Below are 13158 nucleotides of genomic sequence, written 5' to 3'. Positions count from 1 at the left end.
CAGTGATATCACCTGTGCAGGTTTACGTGGTTCGTGCACCACATTTCAGAGCACTAGAATAATAAACGTTGTTCAACAGATATAAAAAAAAAGCAGGAGTTAAGGGGGTGGCAGAGTGAAACATGTTAAACATGGAGCCAAACTAACAGGAATTATAGCTGTGCTGTAAAAAAAAAAAAAAACTAAATGGACCTTGTGATGAGACATTTGTCAACCGTCTCCGTGGTCGGTAACGATTGCGGCCTTGAATGTAAGAAGTTGTACTTGAGCTGAAATGTTATGTCAGTGTGTTTCTTTCTGGCATATCTCATCATTTTAAAGTACACTAATTGAGTCGACCTATCTTGTGTCAGAGTTCTATGAATATTCAATCTGTGTGGGATTAAAAAAGCTTGAAAGAATTTGTCTCCAGCTGTGGAGTGTCGTCTGATGACCGCTAGGTGGCAGCAGTGTCTAAAGACGTTCACCCCAGGAGAAAAGGCATTTCTGTTTGCCTACAGAGTATATATATATATATATATATATATTATTTTTTTTTACATTTTAGAAATCTTGAGAATTTATGAGTTATTGCTCTATGAAGAAGAGAACGTGACTAAGCAGGTTTTGTCTTTAGTATATTTAACTAATACATTTTAACGTTAATGTGAAAGTTTAATACAGCGTGACCAAAGCACTTTTAAAGGTATGAAATTGTATGTGTTCAGGCAGAAATAGTAAAGTTAATGAAAGCAGCGTGTACACACGGACACATTTGACACGTTTTTCTTTCTTATATTCTAAGACAAAATTGAAAAGTATTTTCCATCAAAAACGGTTTATTAACGCCTCCTTGTGGCCTTGCTGAGGCGGACTGTAACTCCGAAAACCATCTGACAAGACATTCAAAGTCCCTGTTAATTGCACGATGGAGGACCTGGTAAAATGAGAATTCCAGATCAGTTTCTATCCTCTTGTCCTCATAAACCACATTCTCAAACGTTACTGCTAGTGTGGAACAACAGCAAACCAAGGCTGAAAAGGGAAGTGTCAGAAAGCGTAGAAAGGTTTATTTTTTTACTGTACCTCTTTGTACATTTGGAATGATTTATCATCCGTTTGTCTTTAGTATGTTTATCTCATGTCTTATCACTAATGTTAAGTTTATGAGTCTATACAGCTTTTAAAAAGGGATTTATGCTGTATTCCGGAATAAACTACATCAAGAAAGCAACAAATAAGCGTTTTCCTTCAAATAAAATATAAATAATTCTTTTTGAAAACACAATTTGTGTTTGACATTAACAAGGCCCCCAGTGGCCTTTATTGTGGTTGACCAGCATTCTGACAAAAATCTGACCAGACAATTGAAGGTCACTCAGTTGTAACTCCTTGTCCTCATAAATCACATTCACAAACTCTTCTCAGACGAAAATGAGCTGGCACATGGCACAAAGAACACCAACATGTTATCAGTTTATCTTTATCTATTTTAATTGGACATTATTTACAGGATGTACATAATGTTTCATTGAAACAAGACTAACACTGGTGGGCATAGCCCTCTTTGCTCCTGAAGTCAAGAGATGGCTGACGGACTGTCCAACCAAGATGTGCATGAACAACATTCTGCTGATGGTTCTTGTTCGAGGGCCCAAAAGGAAACAAGACTGCTGCTGCTGTATCCGTGGCTTCCACATGTAACAGAGTTTTCACAGAATCGAAGCAGTCGGACAATTCAGTCTAAACAGAGATGAACAGTTGAAGCTCCAGTGCGTTGGAGCCAATTCAATATCACAAATTCACCAGCTCGGGGATTTTTCGCTTGTGTTTTACAGCTCCAATGCATCGGTGTAAAAAAAATAAAATAAATTCAAACAAAACAAAGCGTATATACAGTTGAACTCAATAGATATATATATATATATACATATATATATATATGTATATATATATGTATATATATATATATATATACATACAATATTTTATAAATATAGTAAAATAGATTAAATTACATTGATTTCACGGTCTTCCATAAATAGATGTTGGACAATAACAGTTTGGTGATGTGTTAAGTTAGTGTTGGAAGCACAGTGCACCGTCAGATGACAGGTTCATGACTCGACGGCGAACGAAGTCCGCGTCGAGCCATCAACTTCTTCTTTGTGAAACATTTCGAACTGTACACAAAAAACACTCAAAATATTGTGACAGACTGGTTCTCGTTTTTGTTTTCTTCTTCTGCAAGTTTAACAGGTATATTACAACCACTGCATGTGGTCAAATTCAAAGTATTGTCCCGTAAAGACAAGAGTAGTGTCGTCACTGAACGCGCTTTTCCAGCAAGATCTTCAGCAGGTTTTTAAGAGTAAATACAGTTTGTGAGAGTCCTCGAATGAGAAACTCTACAGCTCCCAGTGTCAGGTTTGAAAAGGCAGGTTCTGTTGACTTATCTTGGGGTTTACATGGAAAGCTGACATGAAGTAAGGTCACAAAGCCTTTGTACGAATACTCAAAAGGCGGTGTGACATAAAACTGACATTGTTTTTCTCCAAGTGTGCTGAACAGTAAGTGCGTTTCAATATACAAAGATGTTAACAAATACATTTTTGGCAAAGTAAGAAAAAATGAAAAAAGGAAAACAAACAACAAATGTTGGAAGGAACTGAATCGCCCTCGAGGAGGATGTACTTTCAAGTTACCTCGTCGAGCTTCAGGAGGGTCGCGTATGCTTCTCAGCAGGATTGGTTGTTGCTGAGCTCTGAGGTCACAGCCACACCCGCACGCCGTACCGGAGTGTAAGCTTCATTTTGAACTGTGTCATCTCTGCTTTGAGGCACCTTCAAACATTTGTTTTCCGCTGTACCATACCTACAAAAGAACATCAAAATATTTTTCTTTCTTTTAAAAGCAAAAACAACAATGAAAAAAAGTTACGACGAAAGAGAAGAAACAAGTAAAACACCAATCTTTGTGGCCTATAACAGCATACTGTACAAGTTCAATACATTCTCTTGGAATGGCATGGTTTGTCGCTCAGGAAGTCAAAGCAGAGCATCAAGTGAGTTCTTGTGTTTTTCTTCTTTTACAATAGGTTTGATCTTTGTTGGTTTGCGCAGTCGTAGCAGTCCAGGAGCCTCCTCTCTCCTTGGTGGAGAAGTGGAGCTTTAGAGTCCGTCGGCGTGGACGACCGGGCTGGCTGTGGCATTGTGGATCCAATCCAGGACGATGAGGGTCATGCTGCCGATCATGACGAAGAAGCCCAACAGCAGGAAGGCGGTGGCCTGGTGAGTAGAACGAGTTCACATTTAGCTGACATGTTCACCCCGAGCAACTTTAAGGAGCCAAGAGTTAGATGTGAAGCTTAATTCTCTTGTGTTTATGTTCAACAGAAGATGCTAATGTTAGCTTAGCATACACATAGTCAAAAAACATATAACATGTTAATCAGTGAATTTAACAGATGATGGGTGGATGGTGTTACCCAAAGCTAGCTGTTTTCCTGAAGTATTCAGTCTTTATGCTAAGCTAAGCTAAGGGACTGCTAGCTACAGCGTCACTTTGAACTAACTCCTTACCCCGATCTTTTGCACAGACTTCATGGACTCCTTCTTGACCAGTTTGATGTAGAAAGCCGAGGGCAGGATGAAGATGAGCATGGCAGCAGCAGAGGCGCCTGTGTGAGGGAGGAAACATTTGGCATTTTAGTCAACATCTTCTATTTAAAAAAAAAAAGGCTTTTTAAGGCATTGCCATACACATTAACACAGACACCCACCGATGAAGCCAAAGATGTCCCTGATGGTGGGGACAAAGATGACCAAGCAGTTGGTGCCGGCCAACAGCACCATGGTGATGATTGTGTGGCGGATCCAGCTGAACTCCTTGGAGGCGCACAGCAGATGGTTGACGGAGGTACGAATCTACGGAGACAGAGGAAAAAAACAAACAGAGGTTATCCTACACGGCCCACTAACTTCCCTTCGGCACTGATAAGACCAGTTCGACCTCTTTGACACCTACAGGGAACAGCACCACGGGGATGGTGAGCGTGACAGCGGTCAGCACAGCCACACGGACGACCAGCAGGAGCACATCAGACTTGTCGACCTTGGAGTAGGTGTGCAGCAACTCAGGCTCCACGTGCACTGTGTAGGAAGACAGCAAAGGGCCTTTAGACCTGATGCACGTCATCATTATGACGTTTATAAAAACATGCTTTTCGGTCGAGAACAGCTGACTTAAAACTGAATCCAAAGCATTTATCGGAATGAAGAAACGTGTTATCAGTTGAATTAATAGTTACTGGTTTTTTATATTTTCCTGTGCCTCAGCTGTACTTTGTGTTTAGTGCTAATTAGCAAATGTCAGCATGCTAACACACGTAGACGGTAACCATGGTTAACATATCTGCTAAACATCAGCAAAGTTACCTCGCTAACATTAGCATTTAGCTAAAAGGGCGGCTGTGCCAAGCCTTAAAGACATGTTATAATGGCTGTGGACTCGATGAAAAGGCTTCATTCGGGTGTAAAAGTTCATCCTTTTTCACTGTTTGCCCCCCGAAAATATCTGAAGACACCAAACCTACTCTGACAAAGAACTTCTTTTCCGTAGTATGTGAAACATTTGGCTTGTACGTGACTTCTGCCAGTGTCACATCACACGTTTTTGAGTATTTCTTTGGTTTCCTCCAATTCAAAGTCTTTCTTTCACTTTCCTCAAACTGGCAAACCCTGACAAGCAGGTTAGAACAGACGTCACAGCGATTTCTCAATCACTACCTGCCCTGACTCTCAACTGTGCACCACCCACACATCAGCTCTTCGCCCTGCCAAGACGGTTGAAGAAGTTATAATCAAGCTCTTGTATCACCAAATGTTCCTGCCAAGACAAACAGGAACACAAACATGGCGGCTGGATTTGGTTTTCACACTCTTGCGCAACAGGCCTTGAATCCTGCGTTTGTTTTTGTTTTGTTTTTCCAGGAAAGATACTCGCTGATTAATTTGGAGCTAGAAGCTTTTTCCTTCAACGTTGAATGATTGATCCGCTCTGACATTTTGTGTCGGGTACAATGGCCGCTTTTTAATGCCATATTTTTTTGCTTCGCTTCAAAATGAACAATGTCAAAACTGTTCCGCCGTGCAGTGGTTTTGTATTTCCATGAATGCATTACATTGATTGTCCACGTCAAAGCGACTCACCGTTGAAGGTCAGATATCCGAAGAGGGCGGCCAGCAGGTACATGATGAACATGGCCAGGAAGGACACATTGGCAACACCCTGCATCCTTTGGCGAGAACGGCTGTTTGGGGCGGGAGAGGAGGGGGGAGTTCAATTGAGTTGTCATACAAATGTGAGATAAACTCGCGGCAGACACACGATAAGAAAGCAGCTGTAGTTTGTAGTCCGAGTTAGAGAAGTGAAAGAAGTGCGCACTCACTCTTTGAGCTCCTCGTACATGGGCAGAATGGCCGGGTGGCACACGAAGGCGAAGGTCAGGATGGGAACGGCGTACACAGTCTGGGGGGGAAAAAACATTCACGCTCAAAACACTGTTTGGGGGGTTTTAGCACATATTTCAATCCTTAAGATGTTCTGCGTCTCGTAGAGCTTCACCTGAGAGTTGAAGACAAAGTATTTCGGAGTGCATAAGTCCTCGCTGTAGTCCACGGCGGTGGTGTTCAGGTGGGACAAGGTGGCGTTCAGCACTTTGCTTATCGTTTCGTTCAGAGTGCTGAAGTCCTCGGAGAGCGGGCACGGGAGCTGGAACTTCTTGATGATCACCTGGAGGACAAGACGACGGGTTTCAGGTTAGATCAGCTGCTGTGCAGTTGATCTCCAGAGCCGTCTATTGTGTCTCGCTGAGAAGCCTTTGGACCAGAGTTCAGCCCATTATGGAGGAAACAGGTGGGATTTACTCACCACAATCAGAAAGAACACCATGCAGAGCAGGGACAGACCACTGGTGTAACCAAGGTAACCTGGGGGGGGGGGGGGGACAGAAGCATGAGCTGCAGTTTTTGTTTTCCTATTTATGACTTCACTCTGAATTGTGCACAATCTGAGACACACATGAAGGTGCGTCACCAGCATCACACCCAAACAAACACACACACACACACACACACACACACACACACACACACACACACACACACTGCTTACCCAGGTTCCTGAGCAGCGACAGGGGCAGGACAATTACAATCGTCACGATCAGCACCAGGTAGTTCCCGTTAGTGTACCATTCTCTGAAACACAGCAGGACAGAACAAGAGCACGTTCGTGATACTGGGTACTTATATTAAAGGGGCACGCCACCATTAAAAAAAACAAAACATTTTTGCTTCCTGTTTTTAATTGCCAAGTTCAGCTATTTCGCAACGTTTGCAAGCTCTACTCTGTAAAACATATGATAAATTCAAAAATACTTGAACGTTTATTTTTCCATGCATCCTCGTCTAATTTCAACGCTTGAAACAACTTCATCCTTCCCTATTCACGCTGAAGTCACACCGCTCTGTGTCTTCTCTGCTCAGGAAACGTCACATTAAATCCACTTTTCTGTCAGAACCGTCTTTTACATCCTCGGGCCTGATCAAACCTCCCCCTAACGTCTGCACGTCAGCTGACGCAAACCGGCCGTTGGCGGGACGACTGCTTCGCTCCCCAGAAATAGATTCAACAAAGCCGCACCGAGGAGCCGACGCCACGTCCATTTTTCAAACTCGAAAGCGAGGTCGCAGTGAGCTCATGGCGCGCTCCGTCTCGATGCGCCACTGGGGGCCCTGTCTTCTAAAAGGGCTCTTTGAAGGGGCCCCTGCTCGCATAGACTGAGCACTGTCCTTCCCTTTAAAGCCTCCTCTGACACTCAGCACTTCAAAAACAACCGGCAACCATTTTGCTTGATGTGCCTCTTCACCTCGAGTGCCTCAGCCGGGCCTCCCTGCTCTTTTTTTTACGCCTGTTGAACAGGGTGAGTGTTTTGTGAAATCGTGATGTCTCTGCACGGCGGAGCCCTGGTTGTCAGGGGTTGAAACAGAGAGGAACTTTAAACTTCTTGAATACTTTGGTGATTTGTCTTATATTTTTCAGCTCAACAATTTTTTTCTCTGTATTTTGGACCAAGAGATGATACTTTGATTTGAATACAAATAAATAAGTGACGAATTAGTTTCTTCGATCGACTCCATTTCTTCAAATTTTCTTGAGAAGCCATCAGGAAGCGGTCACACCTCGTCGGACCTTTCCCAGCCCCTGGGGTAAGTTTGTGTTTGATCCAGCACGGTACACCACTGATTGCATTCCTTGTAATGCGCACCCACACTGATACTTAATCAAATAAAAGGAATAAATAAAAAAAATAATTGTATTCATTCATTTTCAAATTTTTTTTATTGTCAAATAAAATAATTATAAATCGTGAGGGGTCACCCCCCGTATCACGTAACACACCTTATTGAAAAAAATCCTTCTGTTTTTTCTGACAATAAAGCCCTTAAATCAACCTTTTAAGAACCGTCAAATCACCTCAAAGACACCTTCGTTTTCATCTTTTCAAGACCTGCAGGTTATCAAATGTTATTTATGAGTTAAGAAGCGACTGAAGTATTTGGTCACTCACCCATTGCTGGTTCCCATAAAGGATTCGATGACGATGGGCAGCTCGTATTTGACGATGTAGAGGTAGCTCGACATGGCTGTCAAGACAAAAACATCTGTTGGTACATTTGCCTGTGAAATGAGCCAGAGCATGCCCAGGAGGGGGACTGCGCTACAAAAACAGTGATGTCTAATATTTGGCGAGGGGCTGAGCTGGTCCAATGGATGCTTGTTGAATGACTCAGGATGTCACTGCTCTACGTTCCAAAAAATACACACTGGTTTCTGTTTTCTTTCCTTTCTATTTTTTCCACCAGGCAGTCAGTTTAGCTACAGAGGGACAGTGTGGTAACTGGTGGAATAAACAGGGTGGATAAATACAGAAAAGTAGTTCAATTATTGTTGTGCAATACTTCTAAAAAGAAGTCGTCTCTGCCTCTAAAATGCCACAGTCTCTCACCTCCGATGTTCTGCATGGTGATGGAGCAGGAAGCGGCGAGCTTCCCCGGCATCCCGAAGGCTTTGTAGCCCAGCTGCTCGTACACCAGCGCACCTTTAGAGGGGGAGGGGGGGGAATACACAAAGGGAGACAGGTTTAGCATTCAGAGAGTACACCTCCAGAAGCCAGAGGGGAGGTTTGGACCCACACGACCGTCCGCCAGGCTCACCTCCTTCGTTGGCCGTCTTCAGCAGCAAGTGGACAGAATACAAGGAGAAGATGGCAACGGACACGAGGAGAATCCTGTGAACAGAAGAGAGGGATCTTTAGCTGGAATGTCGACCAAGACGGTTACAAGGAAAAACAGCAGAGTCAATGACCAACCGGTGCTCACTGTTGCTGAAGCGCTTTGTTGCTGATTTTTAGACAGAGTATTGTACAAAAGGCTTTAAAGGCCAATTCAATGACAAATGTATTTTACAAACACATTGACATTTAGTGAAAGTCAGATGCTCCTTACACCAATGTACCCTTGTGATGACTCAAATGGAAGAATCTTTCTCTTTCTGGAGCTCAACGCGTCAAGAAACCGAAATTCATTTCAAGAAATTTCCTCAAAGAGTGACCAGTGAATGATATCTCAAACTATCTGAGAAAAAGAGGTCACAAATCAGAGAATTTTGACTCATCCGATGGTGGCGAAAAACCGGCATTTTCTCCCATTATTTTTTTTGGGGGGGGGGGGGCCTGGTCCCCAAAGACCTTGAATGCAGCATCGGTCTGCAGGTCCTTGGAGTCATGTGCAGCGTCAGCAAGGACAAAAGGCTCACCCCCGTGTGGGATCCTCTTAGCACCCTCAGGACGCTGCCAGCAATATGTGCCCGGGTATTAATAGTCCAGGTGAAAATGAATCTCCGGCCCATTTGAGGACCCAGCGATGAAAAGGCCTTTCTTCCTCGCATGTGACCGCCCAGCATGCTTTGACCGTCATCTCGCCTGCCTCTGACATCATCGCGGTCGCCGTGTTATCTCTTGGTACGCTGCAGCTCAACAAATATATGCTTTGGAGGACCTTTCATGGGGGGGGTGAGTTTGTTCGGTTAACTTGAACTGCAATTGGTGATTGGGAAGAGTGCCGTGCGGCATTTCGCAAAAACAAACAGACAAGCTATCTTTCACCGATCTCTGACATCCTGCCGATGCAGGGCTCTCATTGGTCAGCTGCTTGCTGACGGTGAACCGCGCCCCGATCTGTGTGTTAGTTGACATAACTCTGACTGAACGGCAGCGAGATTAGCTCGGCTAAGCCGCTTCCCTCGCCGCTCCCTGTGTTTGTAAACTGGCATTTAGTGAAGCCCAGAGTAATCCAGTGCTATGAGAACATATATTCATACTCTGACTTCAGTGGTCTTTCTTTAGCTGGTTTCTGCCTCCAGAGGGCTTTAGCTTTTGTCTCAGAATGAAGGAATCCAGATCACAAACAGGGCAATGAGCATTTGTAAACTATTGACTCTGGTGTAATCTACTGCTCAGGGTCGAGCGGCTGCAGAGCGAACACACACACACACACACACACACACACACACACAAACACACTGCTGGCGGGAAAAAAGCCCTTCAGAGGTTTAGTACATCATGAGCCTCGACCTTGACGCAAAAGACAAAACAACACCTGGATCCGTATCATGAAACTGATGAGTCGGTGGTTTTTCCTTTACTTTGAACCGCATCCTCACAGATGACTGTGTTGTGTTACATCGAGATCTGCCTTTCTCTGATGCCTGGAGGCGCTTCGCTGTCGTTTTCGCCTCCTTTGCATCCAACCAACCAAAATCGCCATTTTTGAAATCTCGCTTTCAAGGTGAAGAAATGCAATGGGAGAGGAATTGAAAAGACTTACACAAACAGGGCGATGCCAGTGTTGGCCATCGCGTAGGACAGAGCCAGGATGCCACTGCCCATGATGGCGTTGCCCAGGTTGAAGACGGACATGCCAAAGGAGGCGTTGCCCTGGTGCTGTGAGGGGGGGAGGGGGCGAAAGGTTCTTGGTTAGGAAACGAGGATGTGAGTGATCAAGGACGATCAACGTGTCGGAGGAACAGAGAAGCTCTTACGTATTCGGTCTCATACTTCTTCTTGCTCGGGTTGTGTTCGTGGAGGAAGTTTTGACTCTCTGCTTCTATGTCAGAGTATTGGCTGCACAGAAGAATAACAGAGAGGAGGATTTAGAGACAATGATGTGCGGTACTTCAAAATAAGGGTTTGTTTTGGCTCATATTTTTTTGCTTGTTCAGACAACATTTGAAAGCTTGTCTCACCCGCCCAGTGGGACCTTCTGCGGACAGTCCGTGGGACAGTAGGTGTACTCGTTGCTGTTCGCGCTGCTGCTGTCGTCTTCGGGAGAGATGTTGAAGCGGCTCATCTCAGTTCTGGCAGAGGGCTGTTTCATACTGTTCATTTCAGAGAGAGAGAGAGAGAGAGAGAGAGAGAGAGAGAGAGAGAGAGAGAGTTCATTTCAGAGAGAGAGAGAGAGAGAGAGAGAGAGAGAGAGAGAGAGAGAGAGAGAGCGAGAGAGAGCACATTTAAATGATGTTTATTTATTCATTTGGACGCATTCCTGCCAAAGCCTTCTTTTTTAATTTGTTTTTATTTCCAGCTGAGTGCGTTCACGCTCCCTTTGGAATGATCAATATTGTAGAGCGCAGGCGCGCGCCGCAGCCCTCCTCATGAGTCTCTCATCATGTGACTTTACTTTAGAAGGAGGAGGAGGGTGAGAGGGAGGGGACGGGGGGGACGGGGGGGGGGGGGGGGGAGTCTGACGCACCGGCAGTGGAAAAATACCAGACCGGCATCCGAGTCCACCTCAATCCGAGTCCGCCTCAGCCCCGAAAAAGAGCATGACTAGCTGACAATAAGGCAAAGCATGTGGATGTTCTCAATCTGACATTCCTAATATGTCATATGTTGTCTCTTGACTGAATAGTGCACACTTGTAGATCCACACGGAGTGCAAAAGGCGTAACCTCCCCCCCCCCCCCCCTCCCCCCTCCAGATCCATTTAATTACATTATGCCCATGGCCGACTCCGATTGGAAACAATGGCACGTGCTGTGTCCCCTTCATGGGGGGCATGGCTCTCCATTTTGCGCAGAGACTTTGTTTATGTTCACAGCCTTTGCAGATCACACACAGCGGCGTGTTTGCATTATTTCCCTTTCTACAAAGCTTACGTTTCATTACCTGTGTGCCCGTGACACCCCTGTGTGACTTCCAGACATGAGTCCAGCACTGCGCTGCATCACTGTCACACCGCTTTGTTTATTCATTTGGCCTGCTAACAAATAACACCTTGGGACTCCAGCATCGGACATTTCTGTCTCTTCAGAAGGAGACCAACACAGCTATGGCAGGAAATAGTTATAATACTAATTATCCCAAAAGAGCTGACAGCGCACCCGCTTTTCTTTGAATGAGATTCAAAATACAAACAACAAAACCGACATTGAGCTCATTATTTGAAGAATAAACCAAAGTCGAACAAGGAAACGCTTATAATGATCTCCCAAACACTGCTCCGGCTACATCCAGTAATTCAATGACAGACAGTCGGTAAATGATGCGATGCCAGCAGTCTTACCTTGTGAAGATGTGGCAGGATGCCAGTAAAATCCTTTCAGTTAAAAAAAACACACACGATGCAAATGCCCGGAGGATTTCTTCAAAAACCTGGTTCCTTTTGGTGTATTTCGGTTTGAATATGAATGAATTGCTCACTGAATGGAAGGGCCTATTACAGACGGGATCCGATTCAAAACGATAGCTGAAAACCGTTGAAGTCAAGTAATAACAAAAGACACTCTTAGAATAAACCGACCGAGGAAAGAGAATTTAGATTTGTGTCTAATTACACCAAAACATTCCCAGAGATGCGGTGCGCTCGGAGAGAAAAGCCCGTTCTGCTGGAGGATGGGTGGGGACTCACCCTTTTATAAAGATGAGCATTGCATCAGCCCAGACCGACAGGACACAGAGAGAGAGGGAGAGAGAGGGAGGGCGCGCGGTCCGGATGCAGGAGGTGGAGACTCCTTTACGCACAGCGGTGACGTGATTTTGTATACAAACAGAGCGACGTTTTCGAGACTGGAAAAAACACAGGACTCCTCGAGTACATTTTCACAGTCATTGTGTTTTGTTGTCAATTCCATTTAAATACTACAATAGTGGCATTAAAATGAGTCTGTGATTAATAGGAGCATCAAAAGTCACCTTATGATGATTAAAGGACAAAGACTTTAATCATCAAAAGAAGTAGGAGGGTTTGAGATGAGGCACACACTGCAGCAGGGAGTAAAGCAGGAGTCATTGGTCGGTGTCAGATTAACTCAACACCACCCTCGTGTTCCCTTCTTCACCTTCATCACAATTCCTTTTAAACTGGGCGTTATTTAACGCTATTCATTATTTTTTTAAATAATTTCTGTTCCTGGTAACTGCAGAAGTGTGCTGGGAATCACCTCTGTGGACCTTTTGAAGGTATAAGTGGACTCGAGGGGTCCTGGATGTGTGTCGCTCCGGATCAGCCTGTGAGTGGAGCTTCAAAGCGGACCTCCCTGTCCCGAGGAGATTACGCACAAACGCTGTCATGTGACAGCGGCCGTCCTGATCCTCGCTCACACCGCTGGCTCTCGTCCACGGTCAGGTGTGTGTGTGTAAAATCTTCCACAGCTCTGGTTTCCAGTTTATTATTAATGCTGGGATGACTGAGAACTGTATAGTGTGTTAATCATCAGTGTGACCTTTGATCCCACAGGTCTCACAAATGTAACACTTCTTTCTGATGCAACTGCTGCGAATACTACAATGTTTTACTGTTACTGCTGCCTATACTCTTATCACTTCCATTACTACTACTACTACTACTACTATACTACAGTAACTGTTACTGCTCTGCATACTCTTTTCACTGTCTATTCACCACCACTACTACCACTATAGTACTTTTACTGCTACTAAACTGCTAGATTTACTGCTGAAACAGAATTAGTAAAACAGTTATTATACTACTATTGGTACTATTACTACTACATGAAGTAGTTTTAGTGATGTACTATTTCTAGTACCTGTACTATCAC

General features: G+C 44.4%; 1 protein-coding gene across 1 annotated transcript; it reads right to left on the bottom strand.

Moving 5' to 3' along the window:
* Positions 1-1298: 1298 nt before the first annotated feature.
* Positions 1299-11970, bottom strand: slc38a2 (solute carrier family 38 member 2). Its single transcript, XM_079294580.1, has 16 exons — positions 11664-11970; positions 10345-10476; positions 10141-10222; positions 9927-10042; positions 8256-8329; positions 8048-8140; positions 7610-7685; positions 6154-6236; positions 5911-5969; positions 5605-5772; positions 5429-5508; positions 5190-5290; positions 4006-4130; positions 3761-3905; positions 3561-3658; positions 1299-3266 (listed from the first exon to the last, which is right to left on the bottom strand). Exons 2-16 carry the CDS (start codon positions 10473-10475, stop codon positions 3150-3152), a joined length of 1548 nt encoding a protein of 515 aa, XP_079150706.1. The 5' UTR covers position 10476; positions 11664-11970; the 3' UTR covers positions 1299-3149.
* Between the last annotated feature and the right edge of the window lie 1188 nt (positions 11971-13158).

This window comes from Melanostigma gelatinosum, assembly GCF_949748355.1.
Source record: "Melanostigma gelatinosum genome assembly, chromosome: 22".
Taxonomy (NCBI): domain Eukaryota; kingdom Metazoa; phylum Chordata; class Actinopteri; order Perciformes; family Zoarcidae; genus Melanostigma; species Melanostigma gelatinosum.
Note: the sequence above shows the minus strand (reverse complement) of the source record. Positions and strands in the feature narration are given on the sequence as shown.

Coding starts and splice junctions, on each gene's coding strand:
- slc38a2 (XM_079294580.1), bottom strand. CDS start 10,475: ATGAAACAGCCCTCTGCCAGAACTGAGATGAGCCGCTTCAACATCTCT. Junction 10,223..10,344: donor CAGAAGGTCCCACTGGGCGG/GTGAGACAAGCT, acceptor TCTTCTGTGCAG/CCAATACTCTGACATAGAAG. Junction 5,970..6,153: donor GTCGCTGCTCAGGAACCTGG/GTAAGCAGTGTG, acceptor CCCCCCCCCCAG/GTTACCTTGGTTACACCAGT.